The sequence below is a fragment of the Phasianus colchicus genome, chromosome 29 (genome assembly GCF_987193195.1).
Source record: "Phasianus colchicus chromosome 29, bPhaCol1.hap1.1, whole genome shotgun sequence".
Taxonomy (NCBI): domain Eukaryota; kingdom Metazoa; phylum Chordata; class Aves; order Galliformes; family Phasianidae; genus Phasianus; species Phasianus colchicus.
The window spans coordinates 1,008,409-1,036,299 of record NC_143464.1 but is presented as its reverse complement, the minus strand read 5'-3'; the positions used below and the strand labels follow the sequence as shown (position 1 = coordinate 1,036,299).

Below are 27,891 nucleotides of genomic sequence, written 5' to 3'. Positions count from 1 at the left end.
TTATCTGCACAGAGGTAAGTGCAGAGTCCCTCGTGGCAAACCTGACCCCATGAAATGTAGACCACTTCAGGGAGCTGAATGAACCCTCCCCACATAGAAAGACTTGTCCTTGATTTATTCCTCCTTGAACAGGTACTGATGCCCAGAAGAACCAAATGCCCAACAGCAGCTCCACCAGCGAGTTCCTCCTGCTGGCGTTGGCAGACACGCGGCAGCTGCAGCTCCTGCACTTCTGGCTCTTGCTGGGCATCTACCTGGCTGCCCTCCTGGGCAACGGCCTCATCAGCACAGCCGTAGCCTGCCACCACCGCCTGCACACCCCCATGTACTTCTTCCTCCTCAACCTCGCCCTCCTCGACCTGGGCTGCATCTCCACCACTCTCCCCAAAGCCATGGCCAATGCCCTCTGGGACACCAGGCACATCTCCTACTCAGGATGTGCTGCACAGGTCTTTTTCTTTTTCTTTTTGTTTTCTGCAGAGTATTGCGTTCTCACCATCATGTCCTATGACCGCTATGTTGCCATCTGCAAGCCCCTGCACTACGGGACCTTGATGGACAGCAGAGCTTGTGCCACCATGGCAGCAGCTGCCTGGGGCACTGGGGTTCTCTATTCCCTGCTGCACACTGCCAATACATTTTCCCTGCCTCTCTGCCAAGGCAATGCTGTGGATCAGTTCTTCTGTGAAGTCCCCCAGATCCTCAAGCTCTCATGCTCACACTCCTACCTCAGGGAATTTGGGTTTCTCCTTGTTAGTGTCTGTTTAGCCTTCGGGTGCTTTGTTTTCATTGTGCTGTCCTATGTGCAGATTTTCAGGTCCGTGTTGAGGATGTCCTCTGAGCAGGGACGGCACAAAGCCTTCTCCACGTGCCTCCCTCACCTGGCGGTGGTCTGCCTGTTTCTCAGCACAGGCATGGTTGCCTATTTGAAACCACCCTCCATCTCTTCCCCATCCCTGGACCTGGTGCTGTCATTTCTGTACTCGGTGCTGCCTCCAGCAGTGAACCCCCTCATCTACAGCATGAGGAACCAGGAGCTCAAGGATGCTCTTTGGAAACTGATGACCAAATGCGTTTCGAAAGCAGTGAACTGCCCACATTTTTCTACCTAAGCACTGTAATGCAGATTTTAACGGAATACAACTGCCTTTTTTTTTGGTTTGTATATTCATCTGCTAAGTGTAATTTATTGAAAGTTTTTTTGTGTGTGTTTTATGTATTCTAATGTTTTTTGCTGAAACAAACTATCCACATCCAGTACTACTCAGTTTGTACCTATTCAGTGTTGCCCAGACACGCTGTACATGAGTGACCAGCATTTCTGTGAAGTTTAATAAAACAAAGGACATGTAATGGCTTCATTTGTCTTCCTTCCTATGAAACATTTCTGGAGCTGCTGGCGTAAACTGTTCTCAGAAACCCAAAATCCAGCAGGAAGCATACAACTGTTAATCAAACTGTGCATGAAAATGCACAATGTTGTGCTAAGAGACAGAATTCAGTGGTGTGGTGGTGGTGTGTTGAGCTGAAACTCAATCCCATTGACCCTTAGCATTGCAGCTCCTGTGGCTTGGTGACAGTGCTGCTCTGTGGCTGCAAACACAAGCAAGGACACGCAGTGGGTACTTCTGTCACACAGACTGTTTCCACCACAGCAAGTCTCCTGTTATTGGAGATCTCCTCATGGCAGTGCCTGAAGTCTCCGGGCTTCTTTAAAAGTTGCTGCCAAGAACATTCCCAAGGAACGGACTGCACAGATTCCCACAGTTACTCTCCCACTCATTCTAAAACCAAGCTTTAGTTGCTAGCATTAAAATGTTATATTTAACGCTAGCCCAAACTGCAGCCCAAAACAAAACACCTATCTGTAATGCTTACCTGTACCCTAACACTGTCCTGAAAACCTTAGCAGAACACCAAACTCTCTCACTAAATCTTTGCATAATCTATGCCCCACAAGGTGACTTTTAACCCTTAATCCCTATCCTGAACACCCAACACCCACAGAGCCTGCTCCTGCGCTCTGCCCTCCTCACCTTCAACCCCTCCCCTAACCCTAAACTTTGGGTACTTGGTTATGCAGGGCAGAGCAGGTCATCCTGGATGACATGCTTGATCACATGAGGAAAGGATGTGTGATCCGTGACAGCCAGCACAGCTTCACCAGAGGAAGGTCATGCTTGACCAATCTGGTGGCCTTTTATGATGGAGTGACAGCATCGGTGGACAAGGGAAAGGCGACCGATGTCATTTACCTGGACTTGAGCAAGGCCTTTGACATGGTCCCCCACCACATCCTTATCTCCAAATTGGAGGGATGTGGATTTGATGGGTGGACCACTCGATGGATAAGAAACTGGTTGAAAGGCCACAGACAGAGGGTGGACATCAATGGCTCTATGTCCAGGTGGAGGCTGGTAACAAGTGGCGTCCCCCAGGGGTCTGTCTTGGGACCGGTGCTCTTTAACATCTTTATCAATGACATCGATGATGGAGTTGAGTGCACCCTCAGTAAGTTTGCTGACAACACCAAGCTGAGTGGTGCGGTCGACACGGTTGAAGGAAGGGATGCCATTCAGAGGGACCTCGAGAGGCTAGAAAGGTGGGCCCGGGTGAACCTGATGAGGTTCAACACGGCAAAGTGCAGAGTTTTGCACTCAGGCCGGAGGAATCCCAGGCATCCATACAGACTGGAAGGAGCGGTTCTTGAGAGCAGCCCTGTGGAGAAGGACCTGGGGGTCTTGGTAGACGAAAAACTTAACATGAGCCAGCAGTGTGCCCTTGCGGCTCGGAAGGCAAATGGGATCTGGGGCTCCATCAAAAGAGGGGTGGCCAGCAGGGACAGGGAGGTGATTGTCCCCCTCTACTCTGCTCTTGTGAGGCCCCATCTGGAGTACTGCGTCCAGGTCTGGAGCCCCCAGTACAAGAAAGACAGGGAGCTGTTGGAGAGGGTCCAGAGGAGGGCCACGAAGATGATCAGGGGACTGGAGCACCTCCCCTATGAGGACAGGCTGAAAGAGCTGGGCTTGTTCAGCCTGGAGAAAAGAAGGCTGCGGGGTGACCTCATTGCAGCCTTTCAGTACCTAAAGGGAGCCTACAAACAGGAGGGAAATCAACTCTTTGAAAGGGTGAGTGACAGCAGGACAAGGGGAAATGGTTTCAAGCTGAGGGAAGGGAGATTTAGGTTGGACGTCAGGGGGAAATTCTTTACGGAGAGAGTGGTGAGGTACTGGAACAGGCTGCCCAGGGAGGTTGTGGATGCCCCGTCCCTGGAGGTGTTCAAGGCCAGGTTGGATGGGGCCCTGGGCAGCCTGGTCTAGCATTAGGTAGGATGGTTGGTGGCCCTGCGTGTGGCAGGGGGGTTGGAGATTTATGATCCTTGAGGTCCCTTCCAACCCTGGCGATTCTGTGATTCTGTGAACAGCAGATCATATCTGATGCTTAGATACTGTGAGAAACACTCAAGATCAACAATTTCTAATCAGGCAAAGATCTCTGTGAAGAGCAGTTTGTTCATTACTGCAATAATGGGCGCACACCCCCTACTGACCAGGGAGAAGTTGCACAACTAGTCAGCAAAATCCATCCCGTTATGTACCCTGGGTCTGACGCAGGTAAAGCCTCTCCTGGCACTCACTGGTTGAACATCTCAGGCTCACAATCTTCTAACACTATGGCTACATTACACTTCCATAGCTCCGTTACACTTCCATAGCTACGTTTACACTTCCACACAATGCCTGCTACCAATCCATTGTCTATGGGAATATTCTGGACTTTTTATTGTGATAGGAGGACGATATTTTCACTTGTTCTGTCTCTTCTTTACCTTAGTGCATGTACCAATTCTTCCTAGGTCGAAATGCCCCAGTCTCAACTTGACTTGGTTCAGGAGTTTTCTTTGTAAAAGGTTTCTTATCCTATGCTATATACAGAAAATACTGAAACTTCCACTGCAAAAAAAACCAATCTGCCTCTCACAGGCCCATGGCCATTCTGGGCCCTTCTGGACACAAATGAAAGGGGATTGTATTTGCACCATGGTAAAACATAGTATCATTATTATGATTATTAATATCATTATTCAACCTGCTGGGTCATCCTGAAATCAAGGTCCGTCTGTCCACGTGTGGGTCATTCAAGACTCCTGTAGACACAAAAGGAAACAAAATGCACTCAGTCACATTTGATTGCAAGCATTAAAAATTGACATCTATCAGGTGCTTATTCAGGATACCCTTACCAAACAATTTCTTGCTTTTCACACTTAGGGATTTGGGGGTATAGATAGTACCACTGATATTGCTCCAATCTGAGGCGTTTTCACCAGTACAGGTTGTTGCAGAATCCCATAGGATCTTTTCCTGGCTTGGTATGAACTTCTAGGATGGTTGTATTCACAGATAGACAAATGGCTTTCATGTTGAGGCAGCCATCCCTACTTCATCTATTAGTTAATTGGTAGGCAGCATTATACAATTGCAAACACCACCCAGATTCAAGTATTTCTGAAAGAAACTTAACCAACCAGTTGGTGTGTTCAGAGATGCCCTTAGCCTGAGAATAGGAGGGAGTGTGGCATACCCAACAAACCCCTTCCTACTTGGCCCAGTCTTAGAATCGTAGAATCATAGAATCCTTAGAGTTGGAAGGGACCTCTGAAGGTCATCCAGCCCAACTCCCCTGCAGTGCACAAGGTCACCACAGCTCCATCAGGCTGCCCAAGGCCTGATCCAGCCTCACTTGGAAAATCTCCAGGGACAGGGCATCAACCACATCAGTGGCCCATCTGTGCCTGTGCCTCGCCACCCTCACTGTAAAATACTTCTTCATTATATCTAACTTAAATCTACCCTCTTTGAGCTTGAAGCCATTTCCCTTTGTCCTTGCCACAGACTTTGCTGAAGATTCTGCCCCTTCTTTCCTGTAGCTCCCCTTTAGATACTGACAGGCTGCTCTCAGGTTGCCTTGCAGCCTTCTCTTCTCCGGGCTGCACAGCCCCACCTCTCTGCCTGTCCTCGTAAGAGAGGTGTTCCGTTCTGTGGATCAGTTTTGTGGCCCTTCTTTATCCGTGCTCCAACAGCTCCATGTCTCCCCTGTACTGAGGACTCCACATCTGGACGCAGTACTCCAGGTGAATTCTCACCAGCGCGCAGTAGAGGAGCAGGATCACCTCTCTTACCCTGCTGGCCACACTTCTTCTGAAGCAACCCAGAGTACGGCTGGCTTTCTGAGGTGTGAGGGCACATTGGTAGGTCACGTCCAGCTTCCCATCCATGGGGAAAAAAAAAAAAAAAAAAAAAAAAGGAAAGTACAAATGGTATTGGAACTGTGCAGAGTGTCACTAGTGCCATGCTTCAAGGTAACAGCCATGTACCATCCTGTGGTTTTACCTGCGTGACCATGGAGAGGGTATGAGGATGTGGGATGGCAAAACTCACCTCAGCCCTACAGGCATGGGTACGTGAGGTGCAAGGGAAAATAATCACAAGAAAGGGTCCTTCCAGGAAAATAGTGGCTCCACTTTCCAGTGAGCCTGATGGTCTGATCTTGTCTCTGTGGTTGTCAGTGAGCCTTCTGTATGTTACACACAAAAGATGAGTTATGAATACACAAATCAGAACTCGAGGGGCCCTGCCTGCAGCTAGGTAGAGGAAAGGGGCAATTGGGTTTATTGGACTGCATGGATTCAATGGCCTGGCACATCAGGGCCACAGAAATAGGAGGCTCCAGCTGACACTGGTGCACAATGTACTCCAATGCCATCAAGTTATAAAGGAACAAAACCGATTTGTATTTCAGGAGTGACAGGGGAATCCAAGAGTTAACTCTGCTAGAGGCCAAAGTGAGCCTAACCAAATGAGTGGCAAAAGAACGTTTGTGATTACCATTGTGACTGGCCCAGAGGCTCTGTGCATCCCTGCTACAGGTTGCCTTGGGAAAGAGCACTTCAAGGAGCCAAAAAGGGTACTGGTGGGCTTTCAGTACAGCTGCCTTGGAGATGGAGGACATTAAACAGCTGTATAGCTTGTCTGGTCTCTCAGAGGACGCTTCTGTTGCAGGATTGCTAAGAGCAGAACGGCAGCAGGTGCCGATCGCTACTGAAATGGCATGTTGACGTCAATATTGCATCAACAGGGACTCCCTGTTTCTCATTCATCATCTGATTCACCACCTGCAGAATCAAGGAGTAATCAGCAAGATTCACTCACCCATTTGGTCCTCTAGACTCACTAATGTGCTATTTGGCCCAAAAGTCTAATGGGGAGTAGAGGCTGAGAGGACTGTCATGGCCAGAATGAAGTCACACCACTGCTAAGCACTGCTGCGCCAGGCATGCTAGAACTTCAGTATGAACTGGAGTCAAAGGTAACCAAGTGATATGTCACAACTGACAATGGCAGTGCATTTTTCTCCACCCGTCTGTCAGCAGAGTGCAGGCCATATTTGGCTTTTACTTGGAGGGGCAATATGGGACAGTATTTGGGCATGTGTGTTATACTCAGCCACCCTGAACATGGCTAGGCAATGAAGGGTGTACATGAGACAGAGACCATTTTACCCCCAGGGCAGCTGGGAAGTACAGCTTGGGCTGAAGAGAGAGACTTAGTTCTCCCTATGGCACATGAATCCATTTTCTCAGCTCAGTATTTCTGGATGATGTTTTGCACAAAAATGAGTAGAGAAGAGGTTCAATTGACTCCACATAGGTATCTTTCACTTCACTTAGAGAGATTTCCCACCAGAAGAACATCTCCAGATCCAGAATGAGGTACCTCAATCAACTCATCAGAGTAATTTTCTTCTGCTTGGGCACCTGTGATCCCTGCCTGTCACTGCCCAGGTGTCCTGTCTGTGTTGGGACAAGGGAGGCTGCCTTTTCTACTTCAGTTTGTCTCTGACAGGAGCAATGACACTGCTGGGAAGGAAGGTGTTCTCCCACTCAGAGGAAAGGAACATCAAGGACTCCTTCAGTATTTTTCCACGTATCATCCTGTGGAGCCCTAGGGACATCTGCAGGGAGCCCACAGGGATGGAGAAAGGGATCCCTTGTGCCTCTGCTGCTGAGCTGGGCCGGGCTTCTGGGACACAGGGAGCTCATACAGCTGCTGGTACAGGAGCAGCTTCTCTGCACAGTGCAGGACTCCAAAGACATGGCCTGTAGGTGACAATTAGGAGAGAAGGGAGAGAAATGCAACACACTGTGTAGAAGGGAGAAGGCTGAGTTCATGGAAGGATCAACGCTCGCAGACCTTAACACTGTAAGTCTACATTGACAGGGCAAAGTACACAAGACCATCCAATCGCTCTTGGTCTTGTTAGACAAATGTATTAGTCAGGAGGCACTCCATGCTTCTTTATTGCAGAGCAGGACCTGCTCCAGCTGAGGGCTTCTGTGCTGCAGCATCAGAGCACAGCCCTGAGGGCTGCGTGTCCCAGGACGGCTGCAGGCTGTGCAGCCGGGGCTGCAGCTGGGTGCCCAGGGCTGTCCTGCAGAGCAGGTCCCTGCTGTGCCCCAGGGGCTGCGTGCAGGCTCAGCACTCAGCACTCAGCACTCAGCACTCAGCACTCAGCACTCAGCCTGCCCGGGGAGCTGCCCAGGGCGCTGCGGGGAGACGTGTGGGTGGAAGGAGCCCCCCAGCAGGGCAAGGCAGGGGCCTTCTGCTGCCACAGCTGCTGCGTAGGAAGGGGCATCACAGTTCCATAGCACCCCAGAGTAGTAAAGAGGGGAGACAAAGCAGGGATTTTCCTTTTATATTATAGTGCTTTTATATTACTTTTAGATTCATTTTATACAAAAAGGATTGGAGGCTGAAATCTAAAAGGGGTTTTCTACTTTGAACGCAGCTCTGAGACTCCCGAATTCTTATCAATCATTTGTTTTGTGTACAGTCACACTGAATGCCCTTTCAGTCTGTCCTTCCCCAGAGGATGGAACCAGCTGAAATAAATGTCTTTTTCTGCAGACTTGAATAATGCTCTTATCCTGCAAACAGGCAGCTTTCTTAAACAATAATTTTATAATAACAGCACAGAGGCTGGGGTTAGGGGCTCTAAGAGCAGTTGGAGTAAAGATATGAGGCATAGAAAGAGCTCCTACGATGATAATATTCAGGCAATGGGATATGAATAGAAAATAAAAGAAGTAAGAGCTCCTTAAGCCTCTGCTTCTTACAGGATGCTGAAGATCATGAAGTTAAGCTCAAGTTATGGATTTAAATGAGCACTTTCTGCAGGAGAAAGAATAAGCATGGTCTTGACTCGTCATTATCTTCTGTACTCTGCACAGGACTCCATGCCCAGGAACTGCAGATGCCCAACAGCAGCTCCATCAGCGAGTTCCTCCTGCTGGCGTTGGCAGACACGCGGCAGCTGCAGCTCCTGCACTTCTGGCTCTTGCTGGGCATCTACCTGGCTGCCCTCCTGGGCAACGGCCTCATCAGCACAGCCGTAGCCTGCCACCACCGCCTGCACACCCCCATGTACTTCTTCCTCCTCAACCTCGCCCTCCTCGACCTGGGCTGCATCTCCACCACTCTCCCCAAAGCCATGGCCAATGCCCTCTGGGGCACCAGGACCATCTCCTACTCAGGATGTGCTGCACAGGTCTTTTTTTTGTTGTTTTTGTTTTCCGCAGAGTATTGCATTCTCACCATCATGTCCTATGACCGCTACGTTGCCATCTGCAAGCCCCTGCACTACGGGACCTTGATGGACAGCAGAGCTTGTGCCACCATGGCAGCAGCTGCCTGGGGCACTGGGATTCTCCATGCTCTGCTCCACACTGCTAATACGTTTTCCCTGCCTCTCTGCCAAGGCAATGCTGTGGATCAGTTCTTCTGTGAAATCCCCCAGATTCTCAAGCTCTCCTGCTCACACTCCTATCTCAAAGAAATTTGGCTTCTTGTGGTCAGTGCCGCTTTAGCATTTGGGTGCTTTGCTTTCATTCTTTTCTCCTATATGCAGATCTTCAGGGCTGTGCTGAAGATGCCCTCTGAGCAGGGACGGCACAAAGCCTTCTCCACGTGCCTCCCTCACCTGGTCGTGGTCTCCCTGTCTCTCAGCACTGGCATGGTTGCCTACCTGAAGTCCCCCTCCATCTCATCTCCATCCCTGGACCTGGTGCTGTCATTTCTATACTCGGTGTTGCCTCCAGCAGTGAACCCCCTCATTTACAGCTTGAGGAACCTGGAGCTCAAGGATGCCCTCAGGAAAACACTCCAATATACTTTGTTTCTCCATCAAAACTATGTTCATCACTCTCTCAAGACTACAAAAACTTAGGAGAAGCCAGATTGACTTAATTGATGTTTCCACTTTTTCTTTGTGTTTGTTCGTCATACCTATGTTAATTTTAATTCCAATTAAATAGTGTCCATTATCAGTCTTGATCTTTTACTTTTTATTTCTATGCGATTAACATATTACACTGAAGGAACCGGGCTCTTTGAATAGATAAAGAAATCAGCACAAGATCATTTGCTTTGCCTTCCATCCAGTCTGGATCATCAGAAGAGGCTCAGGATCTAATCAACAAATGCACACAGAGCAGCAGTGTCCCTGAGTTACACCTGCCACTGCCTGGTGGGGACTCTCTGCTGCCTTGGAGTTGTGCTGCTGCTTCCCTGGAGCCACGGCCATGGGCCGCAGCAGGACGTGCTCTTTTCAGTGCTGCTCTCTTTGCACCACCTTTGCACGCTGTTCTCCTTTCTCCTTGCACTTGTGTCAGCCCGCAGGTCCTGCATTACGTAGCAGATGAACAAAAAACACTTTGCCTGCTGCGTGCCTGGAGTTGTCTCAAAGGCTTGGAAGAACACGGCCACGTTAACAGACTGAAGGCTTGACACTTGGGGAGGAGGGAATCCTATGAAAAATGAGACAGCCTTCCTCTGTCCAAAACGTTCCCATTGTGCTGTATGAAGTTCTGACTGCAAACTTGTTTTTGATGGGCTTGTTTATTGCCAGCTCACTCACAGCCTTGGATGGCACACCTGTAAACCTAGGAGCCACTGAAGGATGCCAGAGAGATCCTAGAGGTCCAGTTTGGAGACTTTCATGCTTCAAAACTATGGGACAAGCACGCTTGTAAGTCAAGAACCCCCACCTCAGTTTGCTGGATCAAAGCTGGAACCCAGACCTGTGATCTCTTTCTCTGTCCCTCTCTCCTCCCCACCCCCAACTCTGTCTTTCTCTTTTCTTTCTTTTCCTCTCATAGAGTTGTTAAGTAACACAAGGCTTATTTTGGTTTCTTATAACATCACAAGGTGTAGCTGCACATGGAAATAAGTGCAGAAGTGCCAGTACCTTACAGATAACTGTAGTGCAAAGATTCGCATTAAAACTGATGCCTGTGTCTGGACACTGAGTGCCAGTTTCACTGTTATCCAACCAGGAGCTGCAAATCTGGCACCCCTTCCTCCCTTTGTGTGTTGGGTGTGACATGGTTCCTACTGACAGTCCTCAGGGCAGGGGCGTTATGGGTCTCTGTGGGTCTCTATGGGTCGATACGAGTCAATATGGGTCTCTATGAGTCTGTGTGGGTCTCTATGAGTCCCTATGGGTCTCTATCAGTCCCTATGGGTCTCTATGGGATTTCTATGGGTCTCATTTGGTCCCTATGGCTCTCTATGGGTCTCGATAGATCTCAATGGGTCCCTAGGGGTCCTTATGGGTCTCTATGTGTCTCAATGGGTCTCTATGGGATTTCTATGGGTTCCTATGGATCTCTATGTGTCTCTGTGGGTTCCTGTGAGTCTCTATGGGTCTCTATGGGTCCGTAGGGATGTCTATGGGTCTGTGTGGGTCTGTAAGGCTCTCTATGGTTGCTTCTCCCAAAGCTGGTCTCAGCAATTCACTCACAGGGCTGCTCACTGTAAAGACCCATTGCTTTGATGGGATTCTCCGTGGATTGAGGGGACAGTTTCACAGTTCCAGGGTAACCTGAGTGGCGTGAACTTCTGACCTTTTGGCTAGCAGGGTGTCATAGAGCTGCCTAGATCAATCTGTGACTGTGACAGGGGGCAGAAGGCCTGTAGGCCACCCGGACCCAAAATGGGAAGGGAAAAGAAGAAGGGTAGGGATGTGGGAGCTGGGCCCAAAAACAGAACAGCTGCAACAATCTAAGGAGGAAGATTTTTACTTTCACTAAATATGATATCAGAATGGAAGGTAACACAATATATAATACAATCTAATTGAAATTGAGTGGGATAAATCAAATAAAATAAGAGAGTCTCTGAAATTGAACATTCCACTTTGAACTGAAGGCGCAAGGCTGGGGAGCACCACAACACTGCCAGGCAGCAGGAGAGGGAGAGATCCCGTGACTTCCTCCCATGACTTCTCTTCCTCTCTGAATGCACAGTCCCCTGGGAAATGCAGTTCTTCTTCTCTTCTGAGAACCAAATATCCAGAATGTTGTCAGTCCTCGGAACTGGAGCATTAACTCTTTAATTTCCTGTGCTTTACATGATGTTATGATGTGGAATACTGATAGCATGAATCATAAAAGCATGACATTCCACCTCTTACTCTACATCACTACATCATGCTTAATATATCTACATATATACAAAAAGAATAATTAAAATGCATTACACACATGTCTATATACATATATACACATGGAATTACTGACTGCATTCCCCAACATGAAATTCCCTTCTGGTACACATTGAACATCCCCATTTTCCTGCATTACCCACCAAGTGGACCCAGTACCGCGGAGAGGTTTGCCCTTTCCAGAAGCTGGAAGAACCCAAACTGCTTTTCCCAACATGCTCTTTACTGGTACAACAGGGACGTTATCTCCCTCTACGGTGTGTAGGGAGCTGGATTGGGTAGGACCATCACGATTGATAGATCCTCTGGTATTGACTAACCAGGGGGCTTCTGCCAAATGCTTCTCCCAGTGCTTAAATGTTCCGCCACCCATTGCTTTCAGCATAGTTTTTAACAACCCATTGTAGCATTCAATTTTACCAGAGGCTGGTGCATGGTAGGGAATATGGTAAATCCACTCCATGCCATGATCTTTGGCCCACGTGTTTACAAGAGAATTTTTGAAATGAGTCCCATTATCAGACTCAATACTTTCTGGGGTGCCATGTCGCCACAGGACTTGTTTCTCAAGACCAATATGGTGTTTCGGGCGGTAGCATGGGGTACTGCATATGTTTCAAGCCACCCAGTGGTTGCCTCCACCATGGTGAGCACATAACACTTACCATTGCGAATCAACCTTGCCACAGCTCCCCATATTTATTCTTTTGCCATTGCTCTTCCTCCCAGAGAGTTTTTATCCTCTTGGATTGTTTAATTGTGGCACATGTTTCACAGCCATGAATAACCTGTGCAATAGCATCCATAGTTAAGTCCACCCCTCGGACTCCAGCCCTCTCATATGTTGGATCTCTTCCTTGGTGGCCCGAGGTCTCACGGGCTTTCCGAGCTAGAAATAATTCACCCTTGTTTTCTGCCAATCCAGGTCTTTTTGAGCCATCTCAATTTTGGCAGCTCGATCTACCTGATGTTTTTTTTGTTGTTCTTCAAGTAGCCCAACTCTTGGGCACATGAGCATCTACATGGTGCACCTTCACGACCACATCCTTTATTTGGGCAATATGTCTTTGCCCAAGCAATGTCTTTGCACACTTCAGCAGCCCAAGTAGGTTTAGCCCTCTGTTGCCAGTTACGTAGGAATGGAATGTTGTTTCTGCATTAGATATTTAAAAGGGGAAATCGATCTGAAGAAGTAGAGCACAGTGTATTTGTATTTTGTAACTTGTCCTTAGAAATAGCTGAGGTGAAAAAGTAGAAATACCATCTATGTATTTAGAAATATAGTTGCTGAATTGTGTGATTAATTCTTGCTTGCAAAACTGCCATAGTTTTTAAATGTTCCAAATAGAGTAGGTACAGTATTATGGACTAGAAAGCATATAGTAGGGCTATTCTGTTTGGATAAGAGACCCTCAGCAAAAGAAAAACAGTCTTAACAAACATCAAAAAAGCCAGGGCCTCCATGCAAGGCTGGATTGCCTTGCTCGGTGGGTAGGTTGAGATGCACCAGCAGGCATCGAGATACTCCCCCTTATCCTCTTTCCAAGCTTATCTCTATGCAAGGACGAGCAGATGTCCAGAAACAATGACCGAGTGTTGAATGAGCAAATGTGAGAAGTTAATTAATTAGCAATATATGCTTAGTTGGCAACAATTGATGTTTAGCCAGTATCCGTATGTTTACTTGAGCATTGGGAAGATTGTGAAGCCGAAGTACTCAGCCAATTTGCAACCAGGGGAGAAAGAGGTAAGCGTCAAGTAATATAAGGCATAAAAGATGTAACGCTGTTTTCCGTGTGCTCTCATGGTTGCAGAAGATCTATGGGGCAGGATAGAGATCTCTGCTTTATCGGAGATACTGTCCTGATAAATTATTCGGGTATTTCCAGCAGTTATTTTGTTCCCATCGCTGTAACCACCCCCACAAGGCATTTGTCATCATCACAGAATCACAGAATCACCGAGGTTGGAAAAGACCTGCAAGATCATCCAGTCCAAGAATCCACCCATCACCAATAGTTCTCACTAGACCATTTCCCTCAACACAAAATCCAAACGTTCCTTGAACATCCATGGCTTGCAGATGACACCAAGTTGGCAGGAAGCGTCGATCTGCCTGGTGGTTGCATGGCCCTACAGAGGGATCTGACAGGCTGAAGCCAATGGGATGAGGTTCAACAAGACCAAATGCTGGATCCTGGGCTTTGGCCACAGCAACGCCAGGCAATGCTTCAGGTGTGGGGCAGAGGGGCTGGAAGACTGTAGAGGAAATGGACCTGGGGGTATTGATTGATGCTCATAGGACCTGGGGGTATTCATTGATGCTCAGAGGAACGAGCCAGCAGTGTGACCAGATGGCCAAGAAGGTCAATGGCATCTTGGCTTGCATCAGAAAAAGCATTGCTAGCAGGAGTAGGGAAGTCACTGTTCCTCTGTACTCAGCATTGGTGAGGCTGTAACTTCAGTGCTGCATTCACTTTTAGGCGTCTCACTACAAGGAGGACATTGAGGCTCTGGAGCATGTCCACAGAAGGTAACAAGGCTGGTAAGGGGTCTGGAGCACAAGTCTTATGAGGAGCAGCTGAGGGAGCTGGGATTGTTTGCATGGAGACGAGGAGGCTCAGGGGAGACCTTATTGCTCACTGTAACTACCTGAAGGGAGGTTGTAGTGAGCTGGGGGTCAGCCTCTTCTCTCATGTAACTGGTGATAGGAGTAGAGGGAATGGCTTCAAGCTGAGGCAGGTGAAATTCAGGCTGGACTTCAGGAAATACTACTTCTCTGAAATAGTGGTCAGGCACTGGAATGGGCTGCCCAGGGAGGTGGTGGAGTCACCAACCCTGGAGGTGTGTAAGGAATGTGAAAACGTGGTGTTGAGGGACATGGATGAGTGAGAACTGTTGGTGATGGGTGGACAGTTGGACTGGATGATCTCAAAGGTCTTTTCCAACCTTGGTGATTCTAGGATTCTATGATCTCCAGACCCCTGGTCATCAAACTGGTCGAAGGAGCTCACCCTGACCAACATCAGGCAGTACTGCTTTGTCTGCAGATTATCACCTGCCTCATCTCTTCAGCTACAGTCGTGTCTCTCAGGGAAGTCAGATGGAGCCCCACACTCCTCTCCAGATTCTCTGATTAAATCAGAAGCAAACCATTATGCTACGATGAGCAAACCATGCTATCTCCCAGTATGATGTCAGAATCTTTCTTTCCCACTTTTCCCTTCCCTGCGCGTGAAGCAACAATCTGCTGATCGTCAGAGGGCTTATTTTGCCATCAGAAGATGACTGTGGTCATCTGAAGGCTTTGTTGGTTGTCAGAGTGTTCCATTGATTGTCAGAGGTGTTCATTAACCATCAGAAGGCCTCATTAATCAAGAGCAGGTGTCACTGGTCATCAGAGGGCTTCACTGATCATCAGGATATTTGAGGAGTCCATGGGTGGGGATATGCAGACCTTGTTTTAGGTGGCAGGGTAGGGGAGAGGGGGACTGAAGGAAGATGAATGAAGCAGACCCAAAGGAGGGACAGGTAGCTGCAATAAACGAGGGGGCTAAAGGAGAGTGATGTGATCGCACTGTGGCCATACAGAGGTAGAGCAAAGGGTGAAGAGTTTGGAGAAACTGGAAGGAGGATCTGGGAGAAAACAGAGGCAGGGTATTGAGGCTGCATGGCAGCATGAGGAGCTCCAACCTTCAGGACTTTGGAGCAGATGATGAGAGAGTGGGGAAGCCCAAAGGGGTGTAGGTCACTGTGTGCATGGCATGGAGCTGGGGACCCCTCCCAGCACTTCAGGGTGGCCACTGCCGGGCAGGAACAGGTCCAAGCAGTCCCTGCTGAGCATGAGAACAAGGACACAGACACAGAGTGTAGCTTTGCTGAGGGATTTATTGATCATCAGAGGGTGTCAATAATCATCTGGGTCTTCATTGGTCATCAGAGGGCAGCGCAGGTCATCAGAGGATGTCAGAGGGCATCAGAGGTGAGGAGAATCCTTGTCCCTGCAGGGTTTGTCCCCAAGGTCTTAGGGCAAGAGAAGAAGGGCTGGCAGCAGCCAACAGGCCCAGGGCAGGATGTGGGTCCCCTTGGGACAGCAGCCACAGCTCCTGTCCCACCTGCACGGTGACCCTTGGCTATCCATAGGGCAGCCTGAGCTTGCCCCTTCCAAATCCCCTCCTCTGCACTGCCCCATAGAGTGCAAGGGAAGGTATGGAGGTGACAGTGCCCAGGTCCCCCTGGAGCAGGCCAGGGACAGTCCCCTCCATACCATCCATCCCCAGCCCCTGATCCCTGGTCCTCAGGGCTACGGGACACCCAAGGTCCCCAAGTGCCCTGTCGGGTTGCAGGTGTCCCCGTGCTGCTCACCTAGACACGCAGATCCAGGACCGCGCGTTTCTCACGTGGGGGATTCTCCTCTGCTCTGCTGAGCACGACCTGGGGAGAAAGGAGGTGTAGGGACACACTGAGGGACAATTGGAAATGCTGGAACACACTGGGAACACCAAGGGAAAAGGGACACACTGAGAGGCCCTGAAGGCGCAGGGACCCATTGTGGGCACTAGAACACCGTGTCCAAAGCAAGGTCCTGTAGTCTGCTTAGCCCCAACTACCCTCCATTGCCTCCTTCCCCTGCCCATTGATCGCCCACCGCGGGAGGGAGCCAAACAGAGGCCTTGGGGCCCAGGGGTGTCTCCAAGTCCCAGGAAAACAGAGAGGACAGCAACACATCGCACCCCTGTTCTTATCCCAGGGTCACCCCTCAACTTACAGGACCAGGAATGTCAACGAGGACAGGTGGTGGTTCCTGGGGAAGAAGAGCCAAGGGGCAGCCATGAGGGAACTGTGAGATTGGGTGTCCCCACCCAAGCCCCCTGTTTGGACCTAGGGCTGCCCCCAACCCCATGGCTGCCAAGTTCTGTCTGCACTTCTGCCCATGGAGAAACCCAGGGTTGGGGTAGGACATAGGGACAGGACAGGAGCTTGGGGGGCCCAAAGCAAGGGGAATAGGGATGACAAAGAGATGAGACTTGGGAGTACCAAATGAAGAGGAAAGAGGATCTCAAAGAGAGGTGAATGGGGGAAAATGAAAGAGAGGGGACTGGGGACCTAAACAGATGAGAATTGGGATGCCAAAGGAAGGAGATTTGTTGGTGCCAAAAGGATGGGATATGGGGACCCAAAGTGAGGGCATTTGGAGCTCCAAAGAGAAGGCATTTGGGGACCCAATGAAAAGGGGACTAGAGTGCAAATGGAAGGAATTTGGATGTTCCAAGTTGAGGGGTGGCCTCTGCCAGGCAGGGGCAGACTCCACCTGTCCCTGCGGAGCTCCCTGCAGGGCAACCCTTGGACACAATCTGTGTGGCTGCCCGGGCACTCACCACAACAACTTCCGGTGCTTGCACAAGTGGCTGTGGGGAGAGGAGTAGGAGAGGGAGTGAGAGAGACCTTGGCATCAGGGACCCCCATGGCCAATCCCCTCCAGCCCCAGCCCACATCCCCCATGGATGCTTCACCTGAGCTTCCACTGTGCAGCACAGGGCAGCGAGGAGCATCACGAGGCTGAGCGCAGCTGCCTTCATCTTCCTCTGTGCTCTGGGAGCTGGGTGAGGCTGCAGGAAGCAAGGGCTGCATTTATCCTCCCACTGTCCCTCCCACAACCCCCAAGGGCCCCTGGGTTTGGCAGGCTCCGTTGGCACAGACTGACCTGGCATGCAGCCATCCCCTGCCCCAGCCCCGGGGCACAGGAGGCAACCAGGGATCAGAGGAAGAATATTGAGTGCTGGGATCCCCATGGCATTGAGCCCAAAGCTCCCAGATACCAGCACCTAGCACACCCCAGCCTTTCTGTCCCCAGGACCACCATCCCCATATCAAGGCTTTGTCCAAGGATTCATCCCTGACTTCTCTTGAGTCCTGTGATGCAAGTTGTTGGGCTGATAGTTTGGGGAACTGGGGATATAGCATTTGGGGGAGGTGAGAGGGCAACTGGGATGTGGGCAGTGAGGAAATTAGGGAGATATTTGGAAAGCAAGGAGACATAGGGATATGGGGACACGAAGATATGGGAGCATCATGGAGATATGGGGGCATCATGGGAACATAAGAATATCATGACAATATGGGGAAATCATGAAGATATGGGGATATGGGGACATGCAGCCAAATGGGAGCTGGTTGGTGACAGGGACCTAGAAGTCTGTGGGGACAGGTGGGTGATGGGGACACATAAGCACAGGGAGGCTGGCAGTGTCCACTCAGTGCCTTTGTGGTCATGCAGGAGGTCAGGAGTGAATAACAGGCCTGGGCTATGGCAGACACGTTTCCTCCTTACCAAACCTGAAGACCATGACTTTTAGAATCATGGAATCTCAGAATCACGGAATACCTGAACCACAGAAGTCACAGACTCATAGAATCAATGAGTCATGGAGGCACAGAACCACAGAATCACAGTACCATAGAATTATCGAATCATGGAATCATTTAGTAGGGCCGAGACCCCTAAGGTCTCAACAACTCAAGGATTCTTCAAGGAAAGATGATAAGCCAATGTGAAGTGCTCCATCCGACAGAATAGCCAGCTGGTCACAGCTTCACGGGGCATTTCCCATAAATAAGAGAGCTGTTGTGGGTCCTCTCTGAAAACAGCAGTTCAGTGTTTGCTTTGGAAATTGCCCAGAGAGCAGCCAGCTGGAAGAGCTTCCTTTGGGCAGATTCTGCTCTGCACAATCTTTGTCAGAGCTTAGCAGTGCTGCCTTATTCACTATATTTAAATACAGCGTGGCATTATTCCTGCTCTGGAGTTCTTTTGGAAGAACCAATGAACTGCCCGTGCTGCCATCACTGAGGAGTATTGACTGAGGTGAGGAACAGGCTGTTTTTGTGATAAACACAAAGCAGGTGGATGACACTTGATCGCAATTTCACGTGAAAGGTTCTCCTCAGGAAAACCCCTTGGCTGGTTTGAGGACATCTACAAAGAAATACTCAGGCTTTTGTAACAGCACAACACTGAACAAGTAAAATGTATGAGGTCTGAGTTCTCAGGCTGTGATCTCCCCCTGCAGTGATCTCCCCATCATGGCATCATGGCATCATTGAGGTTAGAAATGACCTCTCAGGTCATCCAACTGTTAACTCAGCACCATCAAGTCCACCGCTAAACCCATAGCTGTGACCTGTCACCAGATCTGTGCTGTGTCACCCTGCTGGGCCCTGAGCCTGTGCTGCTGGGGAGCAGGTGAGGGACTTCCATGGCACGGCACGTCCTGGGTTGGGCTCAATGACCTCATCTTCTCCAACCTCGATGATTCTGAGAGTCTAGGACATTCACATTCTAGCATCCTAGGATTCTAGGTTTCTACATTTATAGGATTCTGTGTTTCTAGGATTCGACGCTTCTGGAATTCTAGAGTTGTAGGAGTGTAGGAATTTGAGCACGTAGGATTCTTGTCTGTAGGATTCTAAATTTCTACTTTTCTTAGGTTTGCAGGATGGTAGGATTATAGCTTTCTTAGATTTCTAGATTGCTATGAAGTAGGATTCCAGGTTTCCAGGATTAAAGAATTATAGGGTTCTATGTTTCCAGGATTTAGGTTTTTTGAATGCTAGGTAGGTTTCTAAGATTCCATGATGCGAGGATTCTAGATTTCTTCAGTTTATAGAATTCTAGGTTTCTATGATTTATAGGATTACAGGATTCTAGGTTCAAGGCTTTCAGGTCTCTAGAACTGTAATTTTCTAAGGTTTCTCTAGTATTCCAGCATTCTGGTTTTCTAGGGTTGCAGGATGGGCTCTCACTACGACACACTGATGGAAGGGGGTTAAATTTTACCCGCTGCCTAAGGCTCACTAAAGCCTTTTGCAAACCACAACAGGAAAAATAAGCTCTAATCTAATTTTACCCATTGTTTAAGGCTCACCACAGCAAGATCGAGTCTCCATAGATAACCATAGTTAGTCAGCATGGGTTCATGGAGGGCTCTGGTGAGGCTGCACCTTGAGTACTGGGTCCAGTTTTGGGCCCCTCGCTGCAAGAAAGACATTGAGGCTCTGGAGCAGGTTCAAAGAAGGGCAACAAAGCTGGTGAGGGGTCTGGAGCACAGGCCTGATGAGGAGAGGCTGAAGGAGCTGGGATTGTTCAGTCTGGAGAAGAGGAGGCTCAGGGGAGACATTATTGCTCTCTATAACTACCTGAAGGGAAGTTGTAGTGAGCTGGGCTAAGGCCTCTTCTCTCGTGTAACTGGTGATAGGACTAGAGGGAATGGCTTCAAGCAGTGCCAGGGGAGATTTAGGCCTGACGTTAGGAAATAGTACTATTCTGAAATAGTCGTCAGGCACTGGAATGGGCTGCCCAGGGAGGTGGTGGAGTCACCAACCCTGGAGGTGTTCAAGGAACGTTTGGATGTTGTGTTGAGGGACACGGTTTGGTGAGAACTGTTGGTGATAGATGATGGTTGGACTGGATGATCTTGAAGGTCTTATCTGACCTTGGTAATTCTGTGATTCTGTGGTTCCTCTCTTTGCCATTTCCATTTGCTCTGACCTGCTCTGCCATCCCCAGGAAGAGCTCAGTGCACTCTCACAGAGGGCAGTCGTCCTTCCTTGTCTCCTCACCCATCCACTGTAAAGACTCTGTATCCCCCTTGTGCTGCAGTCCAGTTGTGGAAGCCATATAATTGTGTCTCTGTGGTCCAAACAAGAGCTCAAGCCTGAAACTGCACAAAAATTTCCGGCTCATCATATTTGGGTGTTTTCAACAGTGCAAAACACATGCCAATTGGGAAACATCAGTAGATTTAGCATGGCTGAGGAGCGCATCTATGGTATTTGTGTTCAGAAGGTGGCACACAGGCATCGGACCCATTGTGAGGCTTGGAGTTGTCCAAGCAGCACAGACACTCTGAGGGCATGGCTTTCCGAAGGGCTCTGTGCTGCATTTGCAGCTGCATGTGAGTGTGCAGGACAGCCCAGGACACTGCCATGACTTCTGAGGCCAGTCACATGAGAGCCCATAGAAAACTGAGGTTTTATCAGATGAAGAACAAAGATGTGTGTCAGCTCTGTAGTGCCTTGAGCTCCAGAACAGGCAGCAGATGGAGAACAGAAATGATCTGCCTCTTCTTTTGAGAGCTCATCCCTTTCGCCAGCTGCATAACTGCATGCTCCATGGAGACAAGTAAAAAAGGCACACTGAGGTGCCCTAAACAAAGGGGTCTGTTGTCGTACAAGATGGCCAAGTATATCTCCATCCCCTCTCTGCCCCTCAGCTGATGCTCAGGAAGGAGGTGTCTGTCTCAGGGATTTCCCACACACTTCCCAAGCACTAGCACACATCCAGGAGCACCCCAGGCACCTTGGTCATCACCCAGGGTCTGTGTGTGAGCAACTGACTCCCCGCTGAAGGACCAAGGACTCGGAGCAGGAGCTCACATGCAGGCAACTCCTTGTGCATGCCTGAACTCAACCAGAGGAATCCCAGCTCCTGTTGGTCCGTGGGGAGCAGAATCCCATTTCCATTGCTGGGTTTCCATGTAGGGATGAGGTGCTTGCACTGCCTCAGCTGTATCACTGCCCTGCCCAGGTTTAGTCCACCCCTCCCTGTCCTGCTCTGTGTGCCCTTTTTGTTTTAGCAATCACACTCTGGTAGGACTAAGTATGTCTGGAGTTAGTCACTGTCCACTGGACGTCTGGTGGTTAATTTAGAGTACAGTACAAAGATTTCAAAGTACAGTCATGGTGCTGTTGTCTTTCAGGAGCTGTTGGCCATGGAGACCCAGGGACATCTCAGGGGAGATCAGTGGGTTGGATAGAAATGGCATCCTCTGCTGCTGAGCTGTGCTGGGCTCCTGGGACAGAGGGAGCTCCTACAAGTCGTCAGTGCTGCAGTGAAAGAGCTGTGCCCAGGAGTAGCTCCTGTGCAGCACACAGCAGGACTGGGAGCATGATCTGCAGGTGACAGAGAGAAGAAGGAGGAGAGCTTGCAGCCTGCATGGCATCTGAACAGGCTGAGAGTCCACTGGAGGAGCATTTCTCACAGCCCTTGACAAGGTAAGTCTCTCATTACAGGCAGTGCAGTGGCTTTTATTGCAAGGATCACTACATTTGGGACATTCCATTGCAGATGAGGCAGCTGAGACTGTTTCTTTATCAGTGAAAAAGACCCACTCTAGTTGAGGGCTTCCGTGCTGCAGCATCAGAGCACAGCCCTGAGGGCTGCGTGTCCCAGGACGGCTGCAGGCTGTGCAGCCGGGGCTGCAGCCGGGTGCCCAGGGCTGTCCTGCAGAGCAGGTCCCTGCTGTGCCCCAGGGGCTGTGTGCCAGGGCAGGGACTCTGCTGCCTGCCAGGCTCAGCACTCAGCACTCAGCACTCAGCACTCAGCACTCAGCACTCAGCACTCAGCCTGCCCGGGGAGCTGCCCAGGACGCTGCAGGGAGACGTGTGGGGGGAAGCAGGGCAGGGCAGGGCATGTGCCTTCTGCTGCCACAGCTGCTCCCTGTTGCAGGGGCTTAGAACTCCAGGGCACTTCTGAGGGCACTTTGCAAGAGGGAGAATAAGGCAGTTGTTATGCTTCAGGGTGGGCTTTCCTGAGCCTGTTTTCTGTTTTCTCTTCACTTGGCTTTGTGGGAATGGAGTTTGTGATTTCAGAGAAGAGACTGAGACTCCAATACTATCACACAGAGAGTTACCAGGCCTCGCAGCAAATTTCTTTATTGCCCCTGCATCCATACAAATCACCATTGCCCTGTGTCCAGTGTCACCAGGATGTGTGTGACCTGACCCTTGGCACCTGCAAACACTGAGATTCCCGTGGGCCAAGAGGGGTTGGCAGGGCAGAGCTGTGCACACAGCGTCTGTAATGTACCTGTGAGCCCCAGGTAGGGTACGTGGGGACAGAGAAGCAGCTGCAGGCAGGGACAGCTGCAGGCGGCAGAGACATAGACAGGGAGGGAGAGAAGAGTGCTGACTGCAAGGGCTGGGAGAGGAAAATGGGCACCTCACTGCCATCCCTGCAGTGCACATACCTTCCCTACAGCCTGTTTTCACAATCAGCCTGTGCATCCATTCCTAGTGCATGAGAACTTGATTAAGAGTTGCATTAAGGGCTCAACTCTCTGATAAATGCTGACTTTAGGGCGAGGAATGAGCTGACTCTCTTTCTAGGACACCCCACGTTCTGGGCTTTTGACTCTGCTCCTGTGGTTCCTCCTGGGCTGAAGTCAGCCCTGCAAAATATTGCAGCTCTGCCACGGCAGCTCTGTGTTATCCAGCAGCACCATGGAGAAGATGCCTCAGTGCTAAGGCCATGGAAATGCTGCTGGACGGCAGTGTCCCAGGAGAGAAAGGGAGAGCTGAGATCTTCCTCTGGTACAGTAAGGAAGACGAGAGACTTGGAGTTCTGCACAACTAACCTTTGCTCTTACTGGCAACCAGAGTCTTGTCAGGTTAACTCCTAGAGTGTGACCATCCTCCAGTGGTGCAAACACAGAGCAGATCAGGTGGACCAATCATTTGGAAGTGCAGGGTATGCTCTTTGCCTCTCTGACATCAAAAGTGACACTGACACCTGAAGTGTCTCACAGTGATCAAGGATTTCTACCTTAAAAACACTTTTCATGAATGCTGGGGCAACTGAAGAAAATATATTGACAGAGCTCTGCTGTCCAGTTTTGAGAAATTTGTGGAAAGCTCCTTGATACCTCAGGTTTTTAATCTGAGATTACTCTATTTTTCAATTGTTTTATTGCTGTAGAACAGAGCTGACTCATCCACAGCCTGCAGCTCTCCAAGTTCAAAGATCTTGTAGAAAGGACGGAGGCAATCTGGAAGTTATCAGAAAACATGGAGACGGCTTTTTTTGGAGAGGTCTGAAGTAAAATTTTACTGTTTTTCCCTCCTCAGACAGGTCTCCATGCCCAGGAAATGCAGATGCCCAACAGCAGCTCCATCAGCGAGTTCCTCCTGCTGGCGTTGGCAGACACGTGGCAGCTGCAGCTCCTGCACTTCTGGCTAAAGATATGAGGGATGGAAATTGATTGTAAGAGGAAATTATCTAGGAAGCTGAGATATGATTAGGAAATGAGAGGAAAGTAAGTGCTCTTTCAGCTTCTACTTCTTATGGTACACTAAAGCTCATGCAAGTAAATTGAAGTTATGGAGTTAAATGAACATTTTTCAAAGACAAAGAAACATTTCTATAGAATATCAGGAGGAGAGTGTCTGCAAGTTGTCTTGACTTCTGTCATTATTTTCTGCACTCTGCACAGGACTCCATGCCCAGGAACTGCAGATGCCCAACAGCAGCTCCATCAGCGAGTTCCTCCTGCTGGCGTTGGCAGACACGCGGCAGCTGCAGCTCCTGCACTTCTGGCTCTTGCTGGGCATCTACCTGGCTGCCCTCCTGGGCAACGGCCTCATCAGCACAGCCGTAGCCTGCCACCACCGCCTGCACACCCCCATGTACTTCTTCCTCCTCAACCTCGCCCTCCTCGACCTGGGCTGCATCTCCACCACTCTCCCCAAAGCCATGGCCAATGCCCTCTGGGGCACCAGGCACATCTCCTACGCTGGATGTGCTGCACAGGTCTTTTTCTTTTTCTTTTTCTTTTTCTTTTTCTTTTTCTTTTTCTTTTTCTTTTTCTTTTTCTTTTTCTTTTCAGCAGAGTATTGCATTCTCACCATCATGTCCTATGACCGCTACGTTGCCATCTGCAAGCCCCTGCACTACGGGACCTTGATGGACAGCAGAGCTTGTGCCACCATGGCAGCAGCTGCCTGGGGCACTGGGCTTCTCAATGCTTTGCTGCACACTGCCAACACATTTTCCCTGCCTCTCTGCCAAGGCAATGCCATCAATCAGTTCTTCTGTGAAGTCCCCCAGATCCTTAAGCTCTCCTGCCCTGGTTCTTACCTCAGAGAAGTTGGGCTTATCATATTTAGTGCCTTAATCTTTCTTGCTTGTTTTGTTTTCGTTGTGCTGTCCTATGTGCAGATCTTCAGGGCCGTGCTGAGGATGCCCTCTGAGCAGGGACGGCACAAAGCCTTCTCCACGTGCCTCCCTCACCTGGCCGTGGTCTCCCTGTTTCTCAGCACTGGTATATCTGCCAATCTGAAGTCCCCATCACTTTCCTCCCCATCCCTGGACCTGGTGGTGTCATTTCTGTACTCGGTGGTGCCTCCAACACTGAACCCCCTCATCTACAGCATGAGGAGCCGGGACCTCAAGGATGCCCTCAGGAATCTATTTATATATATTTTTCTTCAGCTTTAATTATGTCTTCATTATGTTCACATGATTACCACAACCTCAAGAAAAACTGGGAATGGCATCATGTAGTATTTCAACTTTTTCCTCATTTATTTTTTTTAATTCTTACAATAGTTTTTACTCTACATAAATAATATTATTAATTGATATTTCCCACCTACATTTTTTTTCTTATTTCTGAACACTTTATTGTTCTTCAAGCACTAGGCTTGAATGATATCATATGTGTATACATTAGTCTATCATCTGTATTTCAGAGAGCAGCCCTGCACACAGGAGGGCTGCAGGAACCAAGAGCCCAATGCCACACGTTGCAGCAGCCCTGGTGTCTGTGGGGCTGCCCCTCACCGCCCGCTGGGCGCTCCCTCTCTGCTGCCTTGGAGTTGTGCTGCTGCTTCCCTGGAGCCACGGCCATGGGCAGCAGCAGGACGTGCTCTTTTCAGTGCTGCTCTCTTTGCACCACCTTTGCACGCTGTTCTCCTTTCTCCTTGCACTTGTGTCAGCCCTCAGGTCCTGCATTACGTAGCAGACCAACAAAAAAAGGACACTTTACCTGCGGTGTGCCTGGAGTTGTTTTAACAGCTTGGAAGAGCATTGCCATGTCAACAGACTGAAGGCTGGACACTTGGGGAGGAGGGAATCCTATGAAAAATGAGACAGCCTTGCTCTGCCCAAAACGTTCCCATTGTGCTGTATGAAGTTGTGACTGCAAACTTGTTTTTGATGGACTTGTTTATTGCCAGCTCACTCACAGCCCTGGATGGCTCACCTGTAAACCTAGGAGCCACAGAAGGACGCCAGAGAGATCCTTGAGGTCCTGTTTGGAGACTTTCATGCTTCAAAACTATGAGACAAGCACGCTTACAAGTCAAGGACCCCCCACCTCTCTCTGGATCAAAGCTGGAACCAGGACCTGTGATGTCTTTCTCTTTCTTTCCCCCCCCCCCCCCACCCCCAACTCTGTCACTCCCTTTTCTTTCTTCTCCTCTCACAAAGTTGTCAAGTAACACAAGGCTTACTTTGGTTTCTTAAAACATCACAAGGTGTAGCTGCACATGGAAATAACTGTAGAAGTGCCAGTACCTTACAGATAACTGTAGTGCACAGATTCACATTAAACTGATGCCTGTGTCTGGACACTGAGTGTCAGTTTCACTGTTATCCAACCAGGGGTTGCAAATCAGCTGAGGTTCCCCATCCGCGCTCGTTGTGTAATCAGTGCAACCCACTTACTCCAAGTGGCATCAGTTGCATGATGGGTGGAGGGAACCTTTCGTTTAAACATGCAGTTCAGCACTGGCAGTCGAGGTGCCAGAGGAGCTGTGTTTCAGTACCGACCACTTCAGAAGCAGCCCGAATCCCCTCATATGCAGCTAAGATCTCCTTCTCAGTTGCAGTGTAGCACTCTTTGGACCCTCTTTATACTCGCCTCCAAAATCCCAGGCATCATCCTCGGGTCTCTCCTGAGGATCTTTACCACAAACTCCAAGTGGGACCTTTCTCTCCAGCAGCAGTGTACAGGATGTTCTTTACATCCTGTCCCAGCCATACTGGCCCTAGGGCCATGGCACGGGCTATGTCCTCTTTAATCTGTTCAAAAGCCTGCTGCTTTTGAAATGTGAAGTCATTTTTCATCCGCGTCACCTGATGAAGGAAGTGCACAATAAGGCTATAGTTTGGAACATGCAGTCTCCAAAAGCCCACTACACCCAGAAAAGACTGTGTCTCTCTCTTGCTAGTGGGTGGAGACATAGCAGTGATGTTGTTGGTCACATCTGCTGGAATGTGATGACGCCCATCTTGCCACTTTATACCTAGGAACTGAATCTCCTGGGCAGGTCCATTCACTTTGCCTCGCTTAATAGCAAAACCAGCTTGCAGAAGAAGTTGGATTATTCGCTCTCCTTTTGTGAAGATGACTTCTGCTGCACCTCCCCACACAACAGTATCACAAATGTAATGCAGGGATCCTTGAAATGCCCACCTCACTCTTTACTCCAAGTTCTCTCACACATTACTCTGAGTTTATTCACATTTTGTGTGTGTGTATGTTTTACTCACACTTTCCTCAGCGTTTACTGAAACATTTCTTCAAGTTTACTCACACTTCACTCTGGGTTTACTCAAACTTTTCTCCGATTTTTACTGACACCCTGCTCCGGGTGTACTCACGCTCTACTCCTGGTCTACCCACACTTTGCTCCTGGTCTTTCTCACACTTCAAGTTTATTCACACTTTAGTCCAGCTTTATTCACACTTCTCTACGTGCTTTACCCATACTTCACTCTGGTTTTTACACACACATTTCTTTAGATTTGCTCTCAATTCACATCCACTTTTCTCTTCCGTCCTCCCCATGGTCAAAGAACCCATAGTTCTGTGGAGGCACCAACCTTTCTGCCACTTATTCAAAGCCTGCCATTTCCTAGACTGCTCTGCATCCCTCACCACCCCAGAAGAAGGAGAGAGAAAAATACCACTTGTGAAGCCACTCCTTCAGCCATTCACCCTAGCCCCTGAAATCCTTTTGCATAGGTTGCAGGCTTCCCTGAACAATTTCATCACTGCTTACCTGAACTATCAAGAATGGGTAGTAATCAGAGGAGCGAACCAGACCTGGGACTTTTCTGGTGATGCTGGTGGTGCAGGGAGGCCCCAGGGAGGCCACGCACTCTGGGAGAGGTGGAAGGGCCGAGAGCTAGTAGATGGGTTTAACAAATGGATCACAACAGCAACCATCTGAGGAGGAATGGTAATTTACTAAATCCTACTGAACCAAAGCGTGCCCAAAGTGTGAGTCCCCACGATAGTACAAGGGAAGCACATGCCCATCTCTGCTGCAAACTGAGTGGGGCCTGAGGGAGAGCCACTGTGGTGCAGTCTGGATCTCCACCTATCTTCCTCTTCACACCATGTGCTCCAGGGAATTCTGCCCCTCCCCTCCCATCAGAATGCTCAAAATGCCCATAAAAGGCAGCAAGTGGAACCAGAACGCTAACTCTTTAACTCCCACTGCTTCACATGATGTTTTGGTGTGGAATACTGACATAAAAAAAAATCA

The 27,891-nt window shown here is 49.4% G+C and overlaps 2 protein-coding genes across 2 annotated transcripts; both read left to right on the top strand.

Annotated features, from left to right (window-relative positions):
* Window positions 1-125: 125 nt before the first annotated feature.
* Window positions 126-1,112, top strand: LOC149914454 (olfactory receptor 14A16-like). The gene has a single exon (XM_090126350.1). It carries the CDS (start codon window positions 156-158, stop codon window positions 1,110-1,112), a length of 957 nt encoding a protein of 318 aa, XP_089982476.1. The 5' UTR covers window positions 126-155.
* A 7,201-nt stretch (window positions 1,113-8,313) lies between these two features.
* On the top strand, window positions 8,314-9,285 carry LOC149914453 (olfactory receptor 14J1-like). The gene has a single exon (XM_090126349.1). The coding sequence runs from the start codon at window positions 8,314-8,316 to the stop codon at window positions 9,283-9,285; it is 972 nt and encodes a 323-aa protein (XP_089982475.1).
* Window positions 9,286-27,891: the final 18,606 nt, after the last annotated feature.

Excerpts from the sequence above, each read along its gene's own strand:
- LOC149914454 (XM_090126350.1), top strand. The coding sequence starts at position 156 with ATGCCCAACAGCAGCTCCACCAGCGAGTTCCTCCTGCTGGCGTTGGCA.
- LOC149914453 (XM_090126349.1), top strand. The coding sequence starts at position 8,314 with ATGCCCAACAGCAGCTCCATCAGCGAGTTCCTCCTGCTGGCGTTGGCA.